At 55.3% G+C, this 25,044-nt stretch overlaps 1 protein-coding gene across 1 annotated transcript; it reads right to left on the bottom strand.

Moving 5' to 3' along the window:
• Nucleotides 1-2,254: 2,254 nt before the first annotated feature.
• On the bottom strand, nt 2,255-25,041 carry KCNC4 (potassium voltage-gated channel subfamily C member 4; the record flags this gene model as incomplete). The annotated part of the gene is made up of 4 exons (XM_008068484.1): nt 2,255-3,390; nt 10,291-10,494; nt 12,906-13,842; nt 25,021-25,041. Coding segments are annotated over 4 exons (1,224 nt in total), but the record flags the coding sequence as incomplete, so codon positions are not given.
• Nucleotides 25,042-25,044: the final 3 nt, after the last annotated feature.

Here is a 25,044-nt window from a genome sequence, read left to right on the forward strand (position 1 = left end):
TGGGGGACTGAGGTGGTAGGATCACCCAAGCCCAGGAGGTTGAGGTTCCAGTGAGCCATGATTGTGCTACTGTCCTCCAGCCTGGGCAACAGAGTAAGATCCAGACTGAAAAAAAATAAAAGAAAAAAAGAGTATTGTCTAATACTCAATGAATGTTAGCTGTTTGGTAGTATCATCTCCACTCTCACCCCTTCACCAGGCAATAGAGGCTTTATCAACATGACATTGATTCATGGCACCTGTTTTGATAAGTAAGGCCATCAAACCAAACTGGTCATCTGTTACTGGAGTGAGTTGCCCCCAGGATACGTCCCTCCCCTAATTTGTGTAAGCAATGATTATGCACTGGGTGCTGTGCTAAAGACTTTACAGGTACTGGATCAATTCATTCTCCCAATAGCTCAGTGAGGTAGACACCATAATTACTCCCATTTTAAAGGTGAGGAAGTTAGAGGTTCAGACAGGCTACATAACTTGCTCAAGGTCACACAACTAAGAAGCGATGGAGCCAGGATTCCAACCCAAGTCTGTCTGACTCCAGAAGTCTGTCTCAATCACCACAGTGTCCTGTCCTTTCCCCGGGCTCTCTAGTTTGGGCTCAGCTCCAGCTTCAGGGGACCAGAGGAAGCCAGAGCCTTTCTTCCTTGACAGCGCTGCCTGCTGATTCTTTGAGGTGGGGGGAGGGCAGCCTCCTGGGTCTCTCATCGACCTCTCTGCCCTCTTGCACCCTACCCCTCCCCTCTTCCAGGGGTCTAAAGGGGCCACTAGGGACCCCAGCGGCATCCCCTTCGTGTTCCCTCAGGACCATCCTGACATCTGTACTCCTGGACAGCTTCCTGGGTCCTCAACCCCTGACCATGAAATGGTTCCACATTGATCTATGAAAAAAAAGAAAAGAAAAAAAAAACAGCCATTCTGGCCGCGGGCCCTGATGCGTAATGTCATTACGGAGTCAGCAGTGCATCCCATCCCATTATCGCCTGGCCAAGCTTCTCCGAAGCGAGCCTGGCTGCAAATGGCTTTCTCCTGTCTAGGGGGGGCATGGGGGGGGTGGGCACAGCCCCTGTTTGCCCTCCACTGCCGGAGGAGAGATTTTATCTTTAATTGACACTGGCTGCCTGCCACCGCCTTGCCTCGCCTGGCCCAGGCTCCAAGCCCGATGTTCTCTTACACTTCAGGTACAGGCTTCCCTCGCTCCTTCCCTCTCCTCAGCCATGCTGTCCTCACCCTGCTGTTCTGTGCTGCCCCAGGCAGCTCCTTTGTGTCCCTTCCTTGTGATGCTGGACATGGAGATCTCAGAAATCTGTGGAGAAAAGCCTGAGAGCAACAGGAACAGGGTGGAACGGGAATTAACACATACTGTACATCTACGGTCTGCTGTGTGTAAATGCACAACACTGGGCCAGGCCTTTACGCTCCTGTCTCTGAAATGGGTGCAGTTGTCATCCCCAATGACAGCAGATCAAGACTTTGAACAGAGGCCCCTATGACTCTAAGTTTATGTCCAGAGTAAGGTAAGAATGAGAAAAACAGGCTCCCAGACCCGACAGAGCCCAGTGCAAAATGAAAACACAGGGCTCCTTGTTCAAAACAATAATTTCACAATGGTGACAACTGAGCATTAAAACTAATGTGGGCTCTTCTGAGCAACTGCATGGGTTGCAGGGCCACAAAGCAGGCCCTGCATGTGCCTATGTGTGAGAGGGATCACAATGAGAGCCAGAGACCATCACTTGCCATGTCCCATCCTATATGGGACCAGGACGTGTTTACTCCCATCCCTAAGTGGTCCCAGTCATGCTGTCCATCCCTCATAGGCCTCGGTTCCTCAGCCATCCAGTCATTGCAACGACTTTGGCATCCCCAGGGCCTTAGCCCACTTAGAACTGGTGCAATTGCAGGGAGGAGGGGAGGCCCCCTGCACGAACAAGCAGGGATACAGTGGGATTCCTCAAACAAGGACAGTCTTTTCTTCCATGTTGCAGCTGGAGTCCAGGGGGTAGAGGTGGAGACCAGAACACCGCTCGAGAGTCAGGGGCTCTGGTTTAGTCCTCTCTGTGTGCCTAGGGCAGACCACTCTTCCTTCTGAGCGCTGGTCTCTATCTGTGAAATGCCGGGGCTAGACTCCATGGATGATTCTGGAGGTGTTGGTGGTGCGTTATGAGATGAGTGTGTACATTCCTCAGGTGTTAGGGGTGAGCCCAGGGAGGTCCCCACAGACACAGAGCCGGAAAGGAGAGGCAGAGGCAGGTGCTTACACAGCACGAGCAGCAGGACGCTCCAGATGTCTTTATTGGGGCTCGAGCAGAGCATAACGATGGAAGACATGTGGACAGGGCGCAGGGTCCGGCCTGGGCATGCCATGGACACGACAAGGGGACAGCTTTAGAAAAGGACCGACCAACACCAGGGAGGAGGGAGGGATGGGAGTGGGGAAGGAGGGCCGAGGGAGGGGCAGAGGCCAAGGCTGAAGGGGTCACCTGGCCTCCGCTATTGCACGCATCCCCTGGCCACCAGCCAGGAAGTACAGTATTGCAACTGGTCTCCTCTCGCCCGAGGCTTCCCCTTCCCAGACCCCTGAGCCAAAGGGGCAGACAGATCCCTTCCCTGCCCGTCTGCCCAGCAGCATCTTTGAAAACAAACAGACGAAGGAGACGGAACGAAAAAAGAATTCAAAAATCAAAAAGACAAAACGCCCCCCTTAGTCAAGGACACAGATGGGGTGGAAGAAGGAGGGGAGGAGGCCGCAGAGGAGCCCCTGGAAGTCCCCCCACAGCTGGGGTGTGGGGCAGGAGGTAGAACCCCAATCTGGGGTGGGGTGGGGCGAGTGGAGCAGTGACCCTGGGGGGCAGTCTGGCCTTCAACAGACCACCTGTTGACAGGGGAAACACCCTCGAGAGAGTCGCCCAGGACCGCCCATCTGGACTGGCAATTCCCAGATGCACTTTTCCTGGGACATTCCACACAGTCAGCAGAAACAACAGGGAATCAGTGACAGGGATGGGAAACCCTGGGTGGGACAAAGGTATGGGAAGACACAGCCTAACAAGACAAACCACCAATAGCACGTGCACTACACACAAGAGTATAGTATGTATGAATATAGATACTATATGTGCATATATATCTCTTCAATGTACAGTAGAACAGAACATCAGACCCAGATGGCTCTGGGCCCCGAAGGTCACATGGGCAGTTTTCCACCAGTCCTGTGCAAACAAGGATATCTGAGTCTTTCCCAGCGAAAAGATTCTTGCCTGGGTTCCAGAGTTTCCCTAAGCCTCTGGCTTTCTGTCTGTCTGCCTGTCTCTCTCACGTTGGTTCCGCTTTAAGAGAGGGTGAGGACTTCAGCCTGGGCATAGTTGGACGAGAGGGCGTCTTGGCAGGTCTCTGTGTTTAAAGAGCACAGGTGTGAGACACTAGGACGCACGCTTTCGGCCCAACATTGCCTTCTAGGGAGTGGCGGGGAGGGGGGCGGCAGCATATCCAGCAAAAGGAAGGGAGAAACAAAGAATGAGATGTTAGGAGGAAGCCAGCTGTTGAGCCCACAGGCTGCAGGTTGAGGAGCAGGCCAGGAGCAGAGCTGGAAGGCAACTGGGGCCCAGGGCTAAGAGGCCAGGGAGAGCAGGGAAGGGTTGGGGAATGCCCTTCGGCACCCCTCTGCCAAGCCCACTCTGGGCCAAGGTGATTCAGATGACGTGACAGCTTATCTCCATACCTGTTCAGACAAACCCTAGCTCCAGTAACCACTAGTCTCACGGGTCTTCAAAGTGCCAGCGCGGTGGAGAGAGAGACCACAGCTCTGCAGCCTGACACGCAGGCTGCTGGGAAAGTTCCCAGTGTGTGGCTCACAGGTGTCCGCCCTAGCTGTTGCCTGCCCATCTTGAGCTCTCCACCAAACAGCTCCATCCACTGTCACCACCCTGGGGTATTCCACGGTCCCAAGGAGCTGGTGAAGAAGGCTCCCGAATATGGTGCCATGATGTGCCCAGCCCCCTTCCTCAGTGTGGCTGGAACAGAGTCCAGACAGTTGGAGAGCATGCAACCTCAGGTGAGTGCTGAAGGGGAAGGTCATGGAGGACGAACGTGCCTGTCTCAGGAGAAAGTCAGGAAATAGCATCTTATTGAGAAACGCAACTCTTCGGGAAGCCCGTATTGGGATCCTGTCCTCAGTCTGGGATGTCTGTGACTTACCCTTCCTTACCAGGGGGAGCCCAGGTAGGACAGGTGGGGCAGTGGGGATGCTGCTGTACCAGCTGCAGATCGGCGTCATCAGCGTGGGTGGCAGTTCAGCCCCCTCCAGGTCAGTGTTGGGATAGTCCCCGCAGCCCTCAGATCTGAGGTCCAGAGCAATGCCTCTCGTCAAGGCAGACCTCACAGCTCCTACCATGGGCTGCCTGGCTGCCTCCATGACTTTTCTAGGGAAAGGGCGTCCTCATCTTGGGGTGACACCATCCCCATCTTAAGACCATGTGTCCCAGCCACCTCTTTAAACACTGCCCCTTGGCCCGCTGGTGTTCTGGGCCTCCGAGTACTGTCCTTGAGGAAATTGGAGAAGCCCAAGGCTCTTCAGAACCCCGTTTCTGAGGACAAGCAGAGAGCGCTGTGGTCTTGCCCTGTATTCCTGTGGCCATACCTTGAGGCACACTTGCCACTGGTCCCAACTCACTAGGTGATGGGGGTGCCTCTGGGCTCCCTGAGGGCAACGAGATCCTAATCCGTGCTGGTGAGAGTGTTTGGGCTACTGGGCGTCTTGGATGGGCGCATGTGGGGCACAAGGAGTCACAGCAAGGTGGAGAGGTGCCCCCGAGAGCCGAAGCCCACTCTGGGAGATGATGGCCCTAGGTTGCTTTTCCACCGGCTTCCATGAACTCCCTGGCCTCAGGGGCCTCTGAGAGTTGAGGAGGGGTCTCCTTAGGAAACTCATTCTGGAATCTACCTATTTGACCCAATAGGGGTGAGGCAGGGACTTCAGGGGGTGACACCCTGGCCAGGGCAGGGGCCCTCCTCTTGCAGGAGGTTCTGTGAAAGGGCAGCCTTGGCCCCAGGGTAGCCTCCTGGAGGCCTGGCCCTCAGGCCAGTACATGGCCTCCCTTCCATTATCCAGGCTCCAGGCTGCAGTCCCCTCCCCGCTGGCTCCACCCCTCAGAAGCCCTGAGAGGTGGCCCCTAGGGTTGTTGGGAGCCCTGGTACAGGCTGGAAGGTTGTGAACTACTCAGGCTGCCTCCCTCTTCTGCAAGGGGCTAAAGCCCAGGTGTGGGGGAAAGGCTTCTGAGAGCCAAAGAAGGGGGTGTACGTCCAGGTCTACCCCAAGGAAAACAAACTCCACTCTCAGGGGGTGGGCGGGAGAGAGTCTTCTCTCAAGGAGGGAGGCCCAAGGCCTGGGAGGGGCTGAGGCTACTGAGGGCAGCCGTCTCCCATGGAAGAGCCCGGCACACAGGGACGGGCCTGCAAATGCCAAGACTCACCCTGCCCTTTCCCAGGGCTCTGGGCAGGTCAGGGGTACTCAGAGGTCACTGAGGACAGACCACCTACTCCACTCTCCCGTTAGCTGGGTCCTGTCTCTCCCTGTGAAGCCAGAGAGCCAGGAGGGATGTGTGGGAGCCCAGCTCCCCAAGGCATTAGGGCTCCAGCCTGGCACTGGTGCATCTTGTCGCCCAGGGACATCTGTGCCCACCATAGGGGTGCCGTGAGTAGGCCCATCCCTGTGGGAGGGAAGAGAGGGAAGGAGGCGGTGGGTGCCGTGGAAACTTGGGCTCCTGACAACTTGAGGGCTGCCACAGAAATAGCGGCCTCGGTTCCCTGAACCAGAAAGGCAAGTCGGGAGAAAATAGCTGTGGTACCCGCGCTAACCTGGACACCTAGCTCATCATGTCCCTGTGAGAGCCTAGACCCTGGGGCCAGGGAGCCCTGCCAGCTGTGTGTGGGCGTGGGGGGGGATGTGAGGGGATAGTGTCTCCATCCTGCTCCACAGGCTTCCTCATCCTTGTCACTTGAAGGGCCTGTCTCCTGCTGAAGGGTAGTTGTGTGAAGGCCCTTTTCTCTCCAACGTGTAAGGGACACTTCATTCTGAGAGCCAGTGGGAGACACAGAACACAGCAGGGCTGAATGGACCTTTCCAGAAAGGATGTTTCCGAGTCTGCCCAAGACCAAGGGAGGCGCTGTCCTGGCACAGGCTCTGCGCAACGCCCCCGACCCCATGAAGGAATCTGATCTGCCCAGTTCACCTTTGAGGGTGGAGTCCGATCTCCCAGCCTCTGCAGGGGCCTGGAACGCCGTCCATCTATGCCCACCATGGGAAGGAGTAGATACGGCCCTTCCTTAGTCATTCCCTCTACAAAGTTGCATAATCTGACTCTAAAAATTGCCAAGCCGCACGGCTCTGCTGTCAGGTCTAATTCCCATCAGGTAAAACAGGAAATGTCTTGGCTGCGGCAGGCCTTGTTCCTCAGGCTGCAGAGGGCCTCCTTCCTGGGAGGGGCAGGACGGCTTCTGGCCCCACACTTCCCCTCAGCTGCCCCTGCGCGAGGTGTGCCCCTGCTCATCCAATGACTCACAAACCTGTGGTGCTCCCGGGCTCGTTAGGTAAATGAATACACTTAATTATAGAAATTAGATGAGTCTCCGGTTCTGGCAGGATTACACAGCACAGAGGCTGGGTGGGAGCGGCAGGTGACTCAGAGGCAGGGCTGGGAGTCTGAGGGAGCGGGAGAGACAAGAAAAACTCGCGGAAGCAGAGGAAGCAGCGTGGAGAGCTCGGGGCACAGATGGGCCACTGGGCACTGCCGCGGGGAGTCACCCGCTGAATCTGGTCAGGGGCTCCCCCAGAGGAGGGCCTCCTGTGCCTAGGCTGCCCACCCTCGGCTCGCACCAAGCCTGGGGCTACAACTCCAGGCCCACCTGTGCCCCAGGCCAGAGCCAGAAAATATCAGGCCACTTCTCCCAGGGCAGCACTGCTGTGGGCACTGCTCTTCCAGGGAGGCAAACCTCGTTTACACCAGCAGAGATGCCCCATGTGACAGCCTTGTTCCTTGCTGGTCTGGGTGAGGGATGGACGGACGGATAGACAGACAGACAGACAGACAGACAGACAGACAGGCTGTTTGGTTACTGATTAAAGGCCATGAGGAATAGAAATACGTTCGCAGGAATTAAAAATATTAATGTAGCCAGGCATGGAGGCTCACACCTGTAATCCCAGCACTTTGGGAGGCTGAGCCAGGAGGATTACTTGAGGCCAGGAGTTCAAGACCAGCCTGGGCAACATAACGAGACCTCATCTCTAGAAAAAAAATTAACCAGGCATGGTGATGTGTACCTTTAGTCCCAGCTACTTGGGAGGCAGAGGCAGGATTGTCTGAGCCTAAGAGGTTGAGGCTGGGGTGAGTCGTGATGGTGCCATTGCACTCCAGGCTAGGTGACAAAGTGAGACCCTCAACTAAAAAAAAAAGCAGGTGTGGCTCTCCAGTGAGCTGACTGGTCCCAGGCACACTGTATCACCATATTCCTAGCCACAGAATTTGACCCTGGTAGGACCCGGAGGAAAAGCAGGGCCCAGGGACAGAGTCTGGGTGTCTCAAGAAGAGACTGGGATGGGTGGGTAGGAGCCCTGGGAGTCATGTCCCCTTTGCTCCCAGGTCCAGATCAGAACATTTTGGGGAGCTGGGTGCTATGAGGCGAGGCGCAGGAGCCTGAATTCCTCTCCTCCTGGTGTTCCCTCCAGCTATTCCCTTGAGGCTGGGGAGATGGAGGGAACGGAGATGTGTGGTGGGAGGGTGTGTGCATGTACCTGTTTGTGCCCGGAGGTGAGGGTGCAGCTAAGGGGCAGAGTGTGGGGGGGTGGGCTGGTGAGGGGATGGAAGGGGGGAGTATGCAGGAGCTTTCTCGGAGGGTAGGGTGAGCTGTATCGCCACGCCAGTGGAGACAGCCCCAGGCCGGTTCCGGCTGCTCCAGCTATGTTGTTTAGACTCCGGGACTTTTCACAGCCTTGGTGAAGAAAAGGTACATGGGTCAGTGGGGCACACACAGATCCTTGGGTCCATGCTCCAGGGGACACTGCAGGGTTGGCGGCCCTGGACTGGCGTGGAGGGGTTTGGACCTCTTGGGAGAGACTCCTTGGCTTTCCCTGGCCTCTGGATCACCTGGGATCCTGGGACAGACTACAGCCCCACACCCAGCTGACCTTTGTCCTGTTCTGTCCCCAGGTAAGTTCCCCTCCAATTCATTGACAGCCCAGCTGCACAAAGACCTCAAGCTTCTGGCACCGGCCTTCTTAACCCTGAGAGGCCCTAAGTAAGCCCTGCCACCTTGCTCCCAGAGAACCAATACTCCGACAAGGGGCAGCTGCATATTAATGATGGGGCTTGCACAGGTGGCTGGAGGAGGTCTGGGTCCGCTCACTCCTGCTCCTCCATGAAACCTGAGCGCAGAGAAGCGCAGCGTGCTATGGTGCGGGGAAAGTTATCGAGTGCGCACCGGGAGTTTGGCAATGTTAATTGCCACGCTTGCAAGCAGGGCCTGTTTCCCAGCAACCCACCTGTTCCCTCTCGAAGGTCACTCTAATTGGCTGAGCTACATGCTTGCTGCCAAGAAGCAGTGTGGAGGCATCTTGAAAATAGAGCAGCCGGGCCCCACAGGCGCCCCAGAGAGACAGGGTGGTGGGACGCATGCTCCCCACACCCCGTGCACACACACGTGCAACCCCAGCCCCAGGTGCAGCCCGCTCCCAGGACCTCGTGGGCTGTCCTGACTGGCATCCTCACAGCCTTTTCCACACTTACTCTGCCGAGCCCCTCACAGCCCAAGAGGAAAGCAGGTGTGCTCAACTCCTGCACAGGGACCCCCTTCACCTCTCATGCTAGGCTGTCTTCTTGCTATGGTCCAGCCACAGCGAGGCTCTGGACCTGAACAAGGACACAGTGAAAGCCACTGCATGCTTGGGGTGGGAGGCAGGAGAGAAGGCCACATCCAGGGTCCGAAGATTTGGGGTCTGGGGCCAAACAGAGGAACACAGGTGACGACAGAAGTCTGAGCACACTCCATCTGCAGTCTTTAGCTGGGGCCTCTGGGCTACCTCTTTCTAGGTGACACCCCACAGGACACATGCCCAGCAAAGTCGGACACATACCTCTTGGGGCCTAGATAGAGTCAGGGAGGCCTAGGGAGTCCATGAGAACAGTGGTGCTGGGAAGGCCGGGGAAAGGAATGGGAAAGTGCCCCAGGAGTCTGCATGGGCTAGGCAGGCCAAGGGCCATCTTTAGGGGGACAGAGGCATCATAGCCTGTTCCTGCAGCTGCCGCCGCTCCTGCCTCACACTCAGTCCTGTCTGTGTCTGAGAAGTAAGCGATGGGAAATCTGGCTGGTTGAGTGGCAGACAACCCGGGAAAGAACTTTGTTTTGGGGGGAATCAGAGTTTTCCCTGGAAGCAGGTAGGATGTTTAGGAAGGTTAGTTCATAAGGATAGGGCAAGAAAGACAAAAAAGTGATTGAAAATTGGGTAGAAGGAACTCCCTGGTCTCATCTACCACCAGCCCTCAACCACCCTTGGTCATTTCTGCCCTCCCCGCTTCCAGGCCAGGAACCCCTTGCTCCACAGTCTAATTTCTACCCTGGCTCTGCCACAGGCTTGGGGCCTGGGGATGGAATTCCACCTTTTATGACAAGCAGGGACTGGGCTCTCCCTTCACCTCCCCAAATCCTCCAGAATATTCCTCACGTCTCCCACCCCCGGTCCCTCTAGCTTTGCCCCAGTCACACCCAGATGCTTGTAGATTAGGGTCAGCCCATCCTGGGCTCCCGGCACCCCCAGTGCAAGATGGGAGGGTGTGGGGCCTGTACCAGGCTCCCTGACCCGAGTGTTGTTCCATCTCCCGGGACGACTTACTTGGGAAGACTTAGCTATGCTTGAGGGAGGCCTAGGGAGAGGCTGGCAGTGATCCCACGGAGCGGGGCCCAAGGGTAACAGCAGGAACCAGAGGCAGAGAAGGGGATGAACGTGGAAGCCAGGGGTGGGGACCCCTGGCTTGGTATCCCCTTGACCCACTAGCACTGCTCTTCCCTGAGGCGCCTGGTGAGGAGGGTTCCGTCTTCTCTTCCAGGATGCAGGATGCCTTTCTAACTCGGGGACTAGGAGATCAGACATACATCCTTTCTAAAAGCGGGGGCACATCCAAGGCAGAGGAGATGGTAGCCATGGTCTTAGGGGTGGGGGGGACCTCAAGCTCTGTGGGGGAAACTGGAGTGACTCAGCTCTGTAGGGGCTCCCCGCCTGCCCATCCTGGGGAGCCATACCTTTCCGGACACTACCGTCGGCACAAGCGTAGTCCCCGGCGCTGAGCAGGAAGCAGGCAGCTGCCTTCTTGTTCCTGTCTCGAGTGGCCGAGCGTCGCAAGGCCCGGCGCTCCTCAGGGGACGGGGCGGAGGCCAGGGGCTGGGTGAGGCCAGCTCCCTCCTCATCAGACAGCACCGCATTGGCGTCACCGTTCTGCTTAGAGTCTGAAAAGAGGCCAACAGAAAGGAGGCTGCGTGAGAGGCTGGCTGGGCTTTGCCCATGGGGTCACCTGGGATCTCTCAGATCTCAGACCCAGTGTCACTTCCTCAATCTCATGAGGGGCTCTAGTGTCTGCCCGAGAGGGAATGTCACTGGAGCCAGGGAGCAGGCCCATGCCAGGGGTAGGGGGCAGAGGGCAGGATGCTATGCTTGGTCTGAAAGTTGGTGGCCTTTCCCGGCCTCGGCTCAGAGTCTTATTCCTAGGGGATGAAGCCACAGCACAGATAACCACAGATAACCAAATCGGCCCACTGAGGGCTGCCCTGTGCGATCTGCCCAAGGCAGGTAGGTGGCAGTTGCTAGTTCTTCTTTGGGTCTGGCTCAGGCTGACACTTGGTTGAGTGCATTCCCGCAGAGAATGCCTGGCTTGCTAGGGGTGAGAGGTGGTACCACCAGGGTTAAGTTTATAAAGTGGCATCCACGTGCTCTGCCTGGACCACCTGGAGGCAGACATTCCTTGTTTATTAGGCATCTAGGCCAGAATCCAGTGCCTGAAAGACTCAGAGCCCCCTGCTCCCAAGGCTGACCTGAGTCTGGGGGGAAAGGTCAGGGCAGCGCCCCACTGCTGTGGGCTCCTGGTCCCCACCCCTTGCCTCTGTCAGTCAGCAGCACAGGTGAAGCTGGGCCCTTGGATCTGGAGAAGGGGGTGCTACTCTGCCTGAAGACAGTGGCCCTGGGATCCACCAGACATGCCCTTAACATGGCTGAGCATTGAGGGTCAGGCCAAGGGCATGGCTGACAGGGCCATAGTTAAGTGTACACGGAAGAGCTGACCTCAGGACTTCTGGCCCCAGATGGGCCTCAGAGGACAGCTGCAATTCCCTGAGAGACGATATTCAGGGATTAGGAAGAGTTACTACTCTCGGAGAAGGAAGCCTGATAGGTGCTGTTCTATCCAGGTCTTGGAAGACCCAGGCCCCTGAATGACCCCAGGGAGTGAGTGGCTCCAGCACATATGATGGGCACATGCCAACAGGCCACAGGTGGGTGTTCTGAGTCAGGCACCTTCCTTGGAAGACCAATCCCACTTTGTCCCAGAGCTTAGCCACTTTGTCCCAGACCTTAGTCTCCTGGCCCTGGCCCAGTTCCCCGATGGCCTGGCATCTGACGGTTCCCCATACGGCGAACACCACACCTTCCCCAGGAGCCCTGCCCTACCTAAGAGCTGAGATGGCTTTCCCACTTTCCAACCTGACTCCATGTTGCTGGGGATGATGCTGATTCCCATTTCCCACCTCCTGACTCAGAGGAAGGCCAGCTTTCTTGGGGTGGCCTTCCTGTCCTTGATGGACAGGATTCAGATACCCAGGCCTCCCCCTTCCAGGATGCAGGTGCTAGTTTCTTCCAACTTCCCCCACTTCCAAAACTGCCTGGGCCGCTCCCTCCTCTGTTCCCCTCTAGCCCATGTCCAACCCTGAGCCTAGGACTCAATCTAGCTTGTGCGAGAAGGCAGCCTCCCGCTGCGGCTGCTTTATCACATTTATTAGGCCAGGAGACACCAGACTCGAACGTTTTCAGAGAAGTGATTCATGTGTTGATGCACCTTGAAAGAACAGCTGCCCTGCTCTCTGGTTAATAATGACAGCACCTGACATTTGTAAAGTGGTTTTCACTTCTCAAAGAGCTTTCATATGTGTCATGCACTCAGGTCTTTCAAAGTCTTGGGGAAGGATATTGATATCATTCCCGTTTTGCAGGTGAGACAGCTATGCCTAGAGAAGGTGAGTGATTGGCCTCAGGGACCACAGCACAGTGGCCAAGAGGGGATGAGAGACCAGGGCTTCTGACATACAGCCCCATGCACTGCCCATGATAGTCTACACTGGGGGTTCAGGAAACTATCAGATCTGATAGTCAGGAAGCTATCAGAGAGCAAGCCAGAAGACAGAGCATTCTGGCCTCAATACTTTGCTCTCATGAAGGCATATCTTTTTTTTTTTTTTTAGTTTTTGAGTTGGGCTCTCACTCTGTCGCCCAGGCTGGAGTGCAATGGTGTGATCAAGGCTCACCACAGCCTCCACCTCCTGGGCTCAGGCAATCCTTCTAGCTCAGACTCCTAAGTAGCTGGGACTACAGGTGTGCACCACCACGCCCAGCTTGTTTATTTTATCTTATTTTTATAGAGATGAAGTCTTGCTATGCTGCCCAGGTTGGTCTTGAATTCCCAGGCTCAAGTGATCCTCCCACCTCAGACTCCCAAAGTGCTGGGATTATAGGCATGAGCCACTGAGTCTGGCCACCGCACATCTTATACATAGGGAAGCCCAGCACAGTAAAGCACAACCCCAAATCCCAAGGGAGAACTCCCTCAGCCACTGGGGGATTGGAGGCCTTCCCTCCTGACCCCTCATCTCACCTGCCCGCTTCCTCTCGATCATACCCTCCTCCCGGGCAGGGGGGCTGGTATCACTGTAGGTGCTGTCCCGGGGCGAGGTCTCCTCAGACTTGCAGTACATGGGCGACTCGAGCTGGGCCGGCCGCGGCACGTGCTTCTTCCGCTTCTTGGGCAGCTTCTGCTTGGCCATGGCCAGGGAGTAGTACATGCCGAAGTTGTTGACAATGACGGGCACCGGCATGGCGATGGTGAGCACACCGGCCAGCGCACACAGCGCCCCCACCAGCATTCCCGACCACGTCTTGGGGTACATGTCCCCGTAGCCCAGCGTCGTCATGGTGACCACGGCCCACCAGAAGCCGATGGGGATGTTCTTGAAGTCGGTGTGGTCATTGCCCCGCGGGTCGGAGGGCCTGGCCCCGATGCGCTCGGCATAGTAGATCATGGTGGCGAAGATGAGCACGCCCAGGGCCAGGAAGATGATGAGCAGCAGGAACTCGTTGGTGCTGGCCCGGAGGGTGTGGCCCAGCACGCGCAGCCCCACAAAGTGGCGCGTGAGCTTGAAGATGCGCAGGATACGCACAAAGCGCACCACGCGCAGGAAGCCCAGCACGTCGCGGGCCGCCTTGGATGACAGGCCGCTCAGCCCCACCTCCAAGTAGAAGGGCAGGATGGCCACAAAGTCGATGATGTTGAGCAGGTTCTTGACGAAGTCCAGCGTGTCGGGGCAGCACACGATGCGCACCAGGAACTCCAGCGTGAACCACAGCACGCACACGCCCTCGATGTAGGTCAGGATGGGCTCGGTCTCCACCTCCCGCCGGAAGCGCACGCTGGTGACGTTCCCCACCCGGTGGATCTCTGTCACGTTGCGGTCGATGTTGAAGGCCTCGTGGGTCTCCAGGCAGAAGGTGGTGATGGAGACCAGGATGAAGAAGAGAGAGGCAAAGGCCACCACCTGTGGGGGTGGGAGAGCAGGGGCAGCCATCAGACAGGGATGGACAGGCCCAGCGAGGGACACGGGCTTCTGCACAAAGGTCACCAGGCAGCGTGAGGGTGAGAAGTGGGATTAAGGTACGAAGTCATGGGCTGGAATTCCCTCCCAGAAAGTCTTTATCCACCTGTTTGGGTGCCTAGGGCAATGCTTCTTAATCTCTGACGGGTGCACAGAAGACAGAGGCTGCTCTTGGCTGACAACTACTAGTCAGGCGTCGACAGCTGCCTGGCCCTAAGTAGGACACTCCACCGCTATCCCACTCATGTTTTAAGGCTTCTCCAACTCTAATGGCTGTACAAACCACTTGGGAAACTTGCTACCATACAATTCTGTCCAGGAGGTTTAGGGTACGGCCTATGACTCTGAATTTCTTTTTAAACAATTTTATTTTTGTTTTATTTAATTTTTGAGTCAAGGCCTCACTCTGTCGCCCAGGCTGGAGTGCAGTGCAGTGGCATGATCACAGCTCACTGCAGCCTCCACCTCCTGGAATCACATGATCCTTCTGCCTCAGCCTCCCAAGTAGCTGGGACTATAGGTACATGCCACCCTGCCTGGGTAATTTTTTATTCTTATTTTTGTAGAGATGACGTTTCACTATGTTGCCTAGGCTGGTTTCGAACTTCTGGGCTTAAGCAATCCTCTTGTCTTGGCCTCCCAAAGAGCTGGGATTACAGGTGTGAGCCATCATGCCTAGCTGACTGCATTTCTAACAAGTTCTCCAGTGAGGCTGTTTGTCCACAGACCACAACTGGAGCAACTAGGCTTTAAGGCAGTGGTCCTCAAAGTAAGGTCCTGGACAGAAGCATCAGGTTTCTGGGAACTGGTTAGAAATGCACATTTCAAGCCCCACCTGAACCCATTGAATGAGAAATGCAGAGGGTAGGGCCCAGCGATCAGTGTCAGCAAAGCTCCCAGGTAATTCTGACACACACTAGAGTTTGAGATCGACTGTATTAAGGGATGCCAGAGGCAGGCAGCTGTGAGGAACGACCCTGGGCCTCTCCCCACTGGCAGAGCCTATTAGCCACAGACCCTCTCTCCTGCACAGAAAGAGGGGGTGGATCACAGACACTCCGGATGTCCCTGCTGACTGCCCAGATCGCAAAGAAGCCCCTGAGGGAAGACAACATGACCCATGGCAGGACACAGGGTCGTCTGCCCAGAATAACCAGCCCTGCCCCTTCTCACAAAGTGACATTTCCTGGACTCTGAGCTCCACAGAAAAATGAACCACACCCATCAGGATTAGAGAGTGGCAGCATCGAGGACAGCTGCTGGGATTGCAACTAGAATGATGACAGCAGCACTCGACAGAGGAACTGTTGGGTTTAAGTGTCCAGTCATTATGAATGGGGATGAAACGCACGTGTAATAACACCAATTATGGAGCCTTCATCCGTTATTCATGCAGTGCCATTCACCACTGTCAGGATGCCCGCTGCTGGGGCTTGGTCTCGTGTCCCCCGCTGCCGCCTGTCCTGCTTGGTGGGGGGTGCTGGGCTTCCACCCTGACCAGAGGACTAAGCCTAAATAGGTAGGCACGGCCCTGCCTCCTGTCCAATGAGGACTCTGAGAGCTTTTCCTCCCTGGGAGGCTGCACCAGGAGGGAGAGGGCACAGTGTGTTCTCAGTGGAGAATACCAGGAAAATGAAGCAAGAAGCAGCGTCCCAAGGCTTCTAGAGCAGGAGCAGGTCTGAGGAGGGAACTTTGGGAAGCAAACAATCATCAGCTGTCTCTTTTGTGTCTAGCACCGTTAAGCACTGGGTATGTGCTTCAGTGGCCTTCAGTTCTCCCAGGGACCCTGTGAGGCAGGCCTCAATATCTCATTTTATGCAGGAAGAGTTGCAGATCAGAGAGGTTAAGTACTTGACTGAGGTCACACAGCCTGGAAGGGGTGAACACCAGATTTGAATTCAGAACAGTTTAACTTCAGAGGCTGCATCTTCTCTTTAGACGGCACTGTCTTCACCACTTCCCGGGCAGGGTCAGTTCACAAGCCCAGGAAAGCCATCTCTGAATTGTCAGTCCTGTTTCCAGTCAGCTCCCTGATACCTGCTATTTCACCCTTAGGGAATCTTGGGTTTAGGACAGATCCCCCAGCACATACTATGATATACTTAATTTACACTTGAACTTGGATAGGTCGATCAGCAACAGCACAGAAAGAGGGGGTGGATCACAGACACTTTCCCTACAACTTTACCTGGAGCTTCCCCTGCCTGCTTCTATCCAGTGAAGGTACATTTCAAGTTCCTTTTCTGGCCTCAGTTTTCCTCCTCTGAGATATGGGCACTAAGCAATGGCTCCAGCCTGTGGGCTTTCCATGGCCATCCAGAGACGAGCTAATGAAATGCCTGTCTGTGGCCGTGGCAATGCTGGGGATCCATTCCCGGCACCACCCCCTTCCCTGAGAAACAGAAGGCACTGGGGTAAAGGGTGGGGACAGCACATCCCAATTCTGCCAGGAAACACGGGAAGCTCACTCTCTGAGGAGAAGTTAGCCAGGAGAGCTGGCCCACCTGGGAGCCAGAGTGTGAAGTTAATTAGTGATTTGGAAAAACAAGTTCAGGAAGAGCTGCCAAGGGGCTGAGCACAGGGAGCCGAGAGGACAAGTGACAGGGTGGCCCGGGCCCCTCTCTCACAGCAGGGCCGAGGAGCCAGTCTTGCCACCTCCTCAGCCACCAGGTCAGGGGCTCATTCTGCAGCGAGGAAGACTCCCTCGGGCTCAGGAGATGCAAATCATGCTCCTGGGTTACGGAGAACAGCCCGCTGTGTTTCTGCTCCACTCACTTCCACTTTTTTAGAAACACAGAACTGTCCCATCTATTAACTTCTATCCCTCACCCTCCACCCGCTGAGAAGAGGAGGGCAGGTAAAGGGTAGCCGCGGGTGCCTGCTTTTCAGGGGTAACAGAGGTACAAAAGCAGGTCAGTGACTTTCTCAGGCTCAAACTGAGTCTCCTGACTCAGCTCAGAGCTCTTTCTACTTGGTCCCTCTGACCAAGCAAGTGAGGACAATCCCCTCTGTGGTGGCATGAAACCTTGGTGGGGCCTCAGTCTCCGCTGTGACCTGTCCAGGGCTAGGAGGTAAGTGCCTGGCAGGCCCCAGAAAGTCCTCACTCCCAAGGAGACAGAACTGGGGCCGAGCTGTGGCATATCCGAGACCCTGGGCTTTGGCATACTGTCCAGGTTATAGGGTTCCCTCCAGGGCCCAAATGATTCCTTTCTCCCCTGAGTGATCCCCCAAATGGAATTACTTCATAAGTGGTTGACCTGCTTGCAACTGGTGATTCTCAGTAGGCCTTCCCCTCCGGGGCAGGGGTACTGCTCGCTTTCTCACAAGTCCCTTGACTGGGGGTTTTCTGGGACAAGAAGGGGTCTGGGAAGGTGGCTGCAGCAACAGCACCCGTGTAGAGATCAAAGCCTCGGCTCCAGCCTTCCATTCAACCCCCACTGGGCCATGCTGCCATCCTGCAATGCCAGCAGCATGCATCTATCTGATCCCCCTTCCCATCAGCCCCTGCACTGCCAGCCTGAGTGCACAGGACAGCTAAGAAGTCCTGGGCGAGAAGTTTTGGCCCTGGGCTCAGATTTCCTGGGCTCTACATCCTGGCGCTACCACTCAACTAGGTAAATGGTGCCTTCTGTACCTGTTTCCTCACTATAAAATGGGGAAGTAATAGGGCCCACGTACAGTGCTATTATAGGGTTAAATGAGTGTCTATATGGCACCCTGTAAGCACTCAATGACATGGTGACAGAGCTGAGGAGGTGCAGGGCCCCAAGGGACCCCTGCATGCAGCTTCTGATGGTGAGCTGGATCTGAGGCCAAAAGCTCACAGAATCTTTGCTTTCCAGAAGGGAGAGAGACTCAGTCATCCAGCTCAACTCCCATTCTGCTGTTTCACAGATGAAGAAACTGAGGGCTGAGAAGTGACTTGCCCTGGTTTCTGTAGCCAAAGCGATCAATTCTTTCCACTGTAAAAGGCACAGAGCCTGCTGGAAGTCCAGATGGCCCAAGCAGAAGATTGCCCAAGCAGAAGACTGGGTATGAACTGGCTCCTCCAGGGCCACTCCCCTCCCTCCTGCTGGGAGGATACAGGGGGTCTCACACCCTAGGCAGGAGGTGCCCAGCCCAGTCTCTTTGCAGGAGAGCACTTCTCCCGGGAGCTTCCTGCTCCCCTGGGCTCCTCAACACACTAACTGGCTGGCTGTGTCCTGTTGGGGACCCACGGGTCTCCAAAGGCCCAGGTGTGCAGCCCTATCACCAAGCCCATCCTTAGGCTCTCATCATGAAAATGCAAAACCACACACTTATGGGTTCAAGGTGGGCTCTGTTACTAATTGCCTGTGAGACCTTGGGGGAGTTTCTTTTTCATTTTTTTGAGTTGGCGTCTCACTCTGTCGCCCAGACTGGAGTACAGTGGCACGCTCCCAGCCACCGCAGCCTTGACCTGCTGGGCTCCTGCGATCCTTCCGCCTCAGCATTCCAAGTAGCTGGAACTACAGGCGTGAGTTTCTTAACCTCTTTGAGCCTTAGAATTTTCATTTATAACACAGAAAACTGAGCACCTGTTATGTGCCAGACACTGTTTTGGGAAACAGCAGGGGGAAAAACAACACCACCACCCTGGCTCCTTGGACCTTATATTCTAATGAAGATAGACTGTCAACACGTAAACTAGTAAAACACACAGTATGTTGAACAGTATGTATTAAGGAGAAAAATAAAGAGAAAAGGGAGAGAAGGGGTGTGAAGTGGGGGCGTTATTTCAAATAGAGCGGTCAAGTAAGGCCTCAATGACAAGGTGACATCCGAGCAGAGACCTAGGGGAGCGAGGGAATGAGTCATAGGAAGATCCAGAGAGTTCAAGAAGCAGGAGGAACAAGCGATGCAAAGGCCTTGAGGCTATAGAATGCTTGGTGTGTTTGAGGAAAAGAGAGCAGTACCTACCTTGTAGGGCTGTTGCAAGGATGAAAAGAAATGGCATTTGTAAAACTCAGCCCAGAGCCTAGAGCATCTCGGGAGCCTGGCTGAGGCTGGGCCGAGGGGAGAGGTGACAGACACCCATCACTGTGAACGGAATACAGTCAGCAGGGAGGGGAGGCCAAGGAAGGAGGGCCAGGGAGACAGATGGACAGATAAACATAAGGAGACGCATGCCCAAAAGCCTATATTAAGAATGAAGTGTAGGAGAAGGCAAAATGGAGAACACAGCCCAAGACACTTGCAGAGCGAGATCCATGGAGATGAGGAGAGGGCCTAAGCCTTCTGGGGCAGCGAGAGCCTAATGCCCAGGCGGTGCTGGAGAGGAGAGGGACAGCCCTGGGGACGAGAGGCAGGAGGAAGAGGGTCTGCCAAAAAGGCATCTCTGAGCTGTCCTGGCTCCTGGGTAAGGGCCTGCCCTGGAGCCTGGATCCCAGCAGGGGACATCCCCTCGCCCCTCCCCATGGCCTCCCCTAGGAAGAGACCCGGACTCTGCTCACTCCGGCCCCATGCTGAACAGAACCCGCTAGTCCTAGTGACCAGAGCCAGCCTCCACCTATGCTTGCCCTCTGCTGAGCTGGCACTGGGAGCCTCTCACAGTTGCCCAGAGCCAGTGAGCCTCAGTCCCAGAAGGAAGTCAGCCCCACCCAGATCACTGTCCGAGCACCTTCCCATCCAGTCAAATGGAACTCCTGGTATTGTCCAGCCATGCTCCTGCTGTCCTATCCCTGCTTGGGTTGGCATCCCTAACTCTACATGGTCATGGTACACCCACATTAAATATATTTATTTGTATATTTATGTATAAACTGGCTCCTTCTAAAGATTACTGAAGGGAGCCAACTCAGGATCCTACAAGACCCACACAACACAACTTCTATTTACTCATGGAAGCTTCTCCAAACACCCCTCTCACCCCATCCCACGTGGAGGTGGGATTTACTGATGCTCCTCTCATTTCCTACTGAAATTTCTTTTTCATAACTACTTGACACCTCTCACGAGCCACCTTATAGTACTGTTACCATCTCTTGTCACCTAATTTCCCTTGATTGTCACCTACTCCACTGGACTCCTTTCAGGCGGAGGGACCCCCTCTGACTCATCTTTTGGATTTCTAGAATCCAGCATGGTGTCTGGCATGTGGTAAGTGTTCAGTTAATGTTTCCCGAATGACTGGAGCCGAAGTGAGGGCCTGCTCTCGCTCTCTCTCTCAGCCCTGGTGAGCCCGTCACAGAGAGAGCATCAGACCCATGCTACTGGTGCTTTGGGACCTCTACTGCTCTCTAGGGTGCACCAAGCCTATTTCCTGATAAGGACCCCTGCCAGGAGCCAGTTGACCACCCCATAGCCTGAAGAAAACCCCAGAAGGGAGCTGGGCCAGGGGTCATGACAGGTCAGCTGTGCCCAGAGAACCAGGGTGGCACAATGCTCTGGTGTCCAGTATCCCAGGCTGCCGTGGCTCATGTTGGAGGCGAAGGGCCTAGGGTCTCCTGCTCCCAAGCCCAGCTGCCTGACTCTGCTCCTGCCTGTTCTCCAAAATAGCCCACACATCTCTTATCCACCCCCCACTCCACACCCCACCCCAAATGGTGACAAACAGCAGCACCTCATTATCCAGAGACAAGATGTTCAGAGGCAAATGTTGGTCTGTTCTGAACGAGAGAGTAAAACACAAAACAAATCCAGGAAGAAGCTGGGAGGGTGCTGGGCAGGGTCTGCAGAGAGGCCTTGGGTCTCTGGCCTGGCCTCCTCCTGTTCCTCAGGAGGGACCTGCTTGGGGCAGGCTGGCTCTGCCCTCCTGGGGGGCTGAAGAGCAGGACACAACCCTCCTGGGCTCAGGTTCCTGACTCACCCTGGCTCAGAGCACACAGGATCACTGAGTGCTGGTCCTCACTCAAAAGCCTGTCATGACCACTAGCCCGTCCCCAGGCAATGCCCAGACCAGAGAAGCCAGCGAACCTTCAGAACGGGGCAGCCAGGAACAGAGCTCTGCAGTTCTTTTCTAGAAGGCCTTGGTTTCATTCCTCTGCCTGGACCAGGGGAACCCTAGTCTCTCCTAATCAAGTCTCCCTTCATTTTTCCTATGAACCTTTCACAGTGAGGAGAGAGAGAAATAGAAAGAGAGAGAATATTCAAACTTCAGCAATTCTAGGCAGTAAGGGGAAGTGAAGGAAAAAATGAGAGTGAAGGAGGAAGCTCCCTGGTGAGGGGCTACTCTGAGACCTCTGGGAGCCAGAGGCCCTCTCTGGGAAGGAGCAAAGAGGCAGTGATAGAAGCACTTGGACTCATGAGATCTGACTTGGATGCACCAGCTATGTGATTGTGAACAAGCCTTTCAGGCTACAGTTTCCTTATCTGTAAACTGAGGTTAATAATCCCCTGCCTAGGGCTAGACTAGTGTCATGGCTCATGCCTGTAATCCCAGCACTTTGGAAGGCCAAGGCAGGCGATCGCTTGACACTAGGAAGAGTTCGAGACCAGCCTGGACAACATAGCAAGACCCTGTCCCTACAAAAAAATTAAAAAATTAGCTTAGTGTGGTGGCATGCACCTGTAGTCCCAGTTACTCAGGAGGTTGAGACAGAAGGATCACCTGAGTCCAGGAGGTGAAGGCTGCAGAGAGTTGTGATCATGCCACGCACTCCAGCCTGGGCAACAGAGTGAGACCCTAACTCAAAAATCCAAAACAAAATAAGTTATAATCCCTGCCTCACCTGGGCAGGGATAGTAGAAAGCACCTGACGCCCACATGCTTAACACAGGTGAGAACCCAGCTCCAGCTGCTTTCCTGAGCAAGGGGCGTCCTGTAGGTCAGCTCTTCTACTCAGAAGGGAAATAGCACGGGAAAAATCAACTGACTTAGCCTAAGGAGAAGACTGCAATCCTCAATAGGGTTGACAAGTGAATTAAAGTCAGCCTGACCCCTGAGAATCTGGAGAGTACTCCGGGCCCCGTTTCTTGGGGTCTCCTGTCTATTCTCGGAAAAGGAGGAAGACATGATTTTATGACCTGGGTGCTGTCAAACCTCCACGGGTCCCCCTCAGGCTGATGAACTCTCACTCTGCCCTAGGCAGTGAGCGGCAGGGACAAGACCAGTCTGCCCCTTGTGCCTGACCCCAACTCAGGCCACAGAAACAAAAGCATAGCAGCAGCCGCCCACAGGCCTGGCCACAGTGCTTGGAGCAAGGGTGAGCATCCCTGGCCAGGAGCCTGCCTGAGCGGACAGCTCAGAAGGCCTGGCCTGTAGCTAGGCAACAGGCTCATAATCAGCTCAGTTCACTTTCTGTGTGTATCGTTTTTGCTCCTGTCATAATGCACTACTCAGATGACTGGGTTGCTCTGTGTGAAGAGACACCTCAGGGCAGAGCACTGCTTCTCAGCCTCCTTCACCCACTGCAGGCAGGACTGCAGGCTGCTTCCAGGGAGGCAGCAGCTGGGAGTGAGGAAAGGTCACACACACGCCTGGGGAACAGGGCTGGCTGGGAGGGACCGTGGGAGGGGGTAAACTGGTAGGAGAGAGCAAAGCCCAGAACTCCCTGCCTGGCATTGTGACCTCAGACGCAAAGAGGTAACAGAGTAAGTGTCCCTTCTGACGTCCCCATCTGCCCCTGGATTTTCTGATGCCATCGCGAAAACAGCCTAGCTCAGTGGAAAGAATATGTTTAGTTACAAGAGTGAGGGCTTGGGAGTCAGGGACTCTGGCTTTGATTCCAAGCAAGGCCAGCAGCCACTGTCTGGCTGTGTGACATCAGGCAAGTCATTTACCCTCTCATAGCCTCAACCTGTTAAATGGGGATAATAGACTTGCTTTAAGTTTACTGAGAGGATTAGAGATTCGCATAAAGTACTTACAACAGAGTACCCACATGGGGTTCTCAATAAGTAGCAGTCCATTTTTTAAAATGATGTATTCCCGCTTGTACATCCTGGGAGCAGTTGAGGGCTTGCCTTTGCCGGGGTTTCTTTGCAGGAGGCAAGTCCTCTTTTGGGACACATACTAAACATGCTCGGCACAGCTGTTCACATCAGGATTGCCAACCAGAAGGCTGGAAACCAGGGGCAGTTTGCTGGCTCTGCGGAGTTGTGTCTTTGGCAAAGCACTTAATGTCTCTAGTCCTGGTTTCTTCATTGCTTAAATGGAAGAATGAACCCTGCTCCATTCAAACGTCAAGGCCTCAAGTGGAATGCCCTGGCTGACACGACTCCATGTCCAAGGGACAAGGAAAGCATTTTGGGATCCTGGAGGACTCCGAGGGGCTGGCCAGGCTCTAAGTCTGTTCAAAGAAGCTTCTGGCTAGGCCGTTCTGCAGTTAGCGGAAGAGAAAGTAAACTCACTGATGGCACAGCCTCTTGGGATCCCAGAGGAGAAAAACCTGAGCGGGTCAGAAGTCCCCAAAGATCCCAGGATGCTCAGAAATAGAACTTGACTCCTCCAGGCATCTTGGCTCATTCCTTCCTCTCTGGTTTGCCCCCTCTCCCCATCTCTGTGGAGCTAAACCTGCCTCCCCACTTTCAGATGGAGAACTTTGAAAGAGTCTGGATTCTTTGTGCTTGCTTTGCCCAATACAGGTGGCCAAATGCTAACATTAGCAGGGTTAGTGAACTTCAGAAGCCCATGCAGCTCATGGCATACCCAGGCCAGGACATCGCTATGCCCTCATCTTCCAAGCGGGTCTCAGGGCTGCAAGAAACCAAGGCAGCTGACTCCAGCTCTGCTCTCAGTCCTGAACAGGATCCCTGCCTTCCAGTGGCCGCCTGCAGCCCGGGCCTGATATGCCACGGCCTGAGACCTCTGTCTTCCAGGCAGGAGATGCATCTGCCTTGGCCTGGCCTGTATGCCAATCGGGCCCCTCCCTGTAGCCCCAATCCCCAATGCCTTGGCCTCCCTTGACTGGGGAAATGGAACTTTTCCTTCCCCGCCTAGGAAGAGGCCTGGCACAGGGATGCTGGGGATGGGGTAGGGAGGGGTTTCTGAGACTCAATTGCATGATACCAACCAGCTTCCACAGAAGGAAGCAGCTCCCAGACCTAACGAGTTTGGCTGTTTTTTCTGGTCTCCCAGACAGACCCCAGCCAGGTTTTAGGCTGTTGGCCATGAGATCAGAAACCAGCCTCAGGGTTTTCTTTTTTAAAGAATCTAAAACCATCCTTCAGGATTTTTTTTTTTTTTTAGCTGCCTAAGCATAATGGGATAAATAGCACTCCCAACACTCCTTTCCACCAAAATTGGTTAAGGGAAACTGGATTAACTCCAGGAGTAGTGGGAAGAGACGAGGTCTTGCCTAAATCAACCAATGCAACACCCGTTACACCCATTTCAGGCAGTAACCTGAAGCAGGGCTGTCTGGGAAGCCAATCTGTGCTGCGGCAGGAAGAACAGAAGTGGCAGCAAATCTGGTATCATCACCAGGAGCCTGTGGCTGGCCGCTGGCTGTGGGAGCCTGAAGGGCCCAGAACATCAAGCCCTTCCTGTCTAACGGTGCCCTCATCCCAGCGCGGTCAGGACATTCCAGGTGTGCAGGAAGCCTTGGGGCAAGGCATGCTCCTGGGAGAAAGAAGCCCTCTCCTGAACCTGGAGAAGAGGCTGGGATGGGGCCTCAGCTTTGCCTCTAATGAGCCGGAAAGCTGAAGCCCACGGCCCCCTCTCTAAAACGCATAGCTGCTAGCACACTGAGCTGCTGGCAGGATTCAGATGAGGCGGCACAGCATGGAAGCACCTAACAAAAACACACCCTCCTTTCCCTCCCCCTCAGCCCTGCCTGCCCCCAGCACCAGGCCAAACCCCAGCCCTCCAGGACCGTGGTCCAGGGAAGGAGTGGAGGGCAGCTGGAGATCGAGCGGTCTGTGCAGACCAGAGACGGGGGCGGAAGAGCTGAGCTGGGCACCCCACTCACTGGAGGGGATGCGGCAAAGCAGGCAGCTGGGACTGGGTCCAAGTAGTAAGTCAAGTGTGTGCAGTCTCCTGATGGAGCGTGCAGGGGAGAGGGTGGGGGTGTGTGATTCCCCTTGGAGGGGAGCTGGGAGGGAGGCGGGAACAGCCCGCGGTGGCAAGGCAAGTCCGTCTCCCACTCCTCCCGGCCCCTCCCCACGACCGCCACGCGCCCCTGGCAGACCCCAGAGGGGGGGACGCGAGCTCCGGCCACTCACCCTGGCCGCCCGGGAGGAGTAGGG

This window comes from Carlito syrichta, unplaced genomic scaffold (genome assembly GCF_000164805.1).
Source record: "Carlito syrichta isolate Samal-C Ts95f unplaced genomic scaffold, Tarsius_syrichta-2.0.1 Scaffold311032, whole genome shotgun sequence".
In the NCBI taxonomy this organism is placed as follows: domain Eukaryota; kingdom Metazoa; phylum Chordata; class Mammalia; order Primates; family Tarsiidae; genus Carlito; species Carlito syrichta.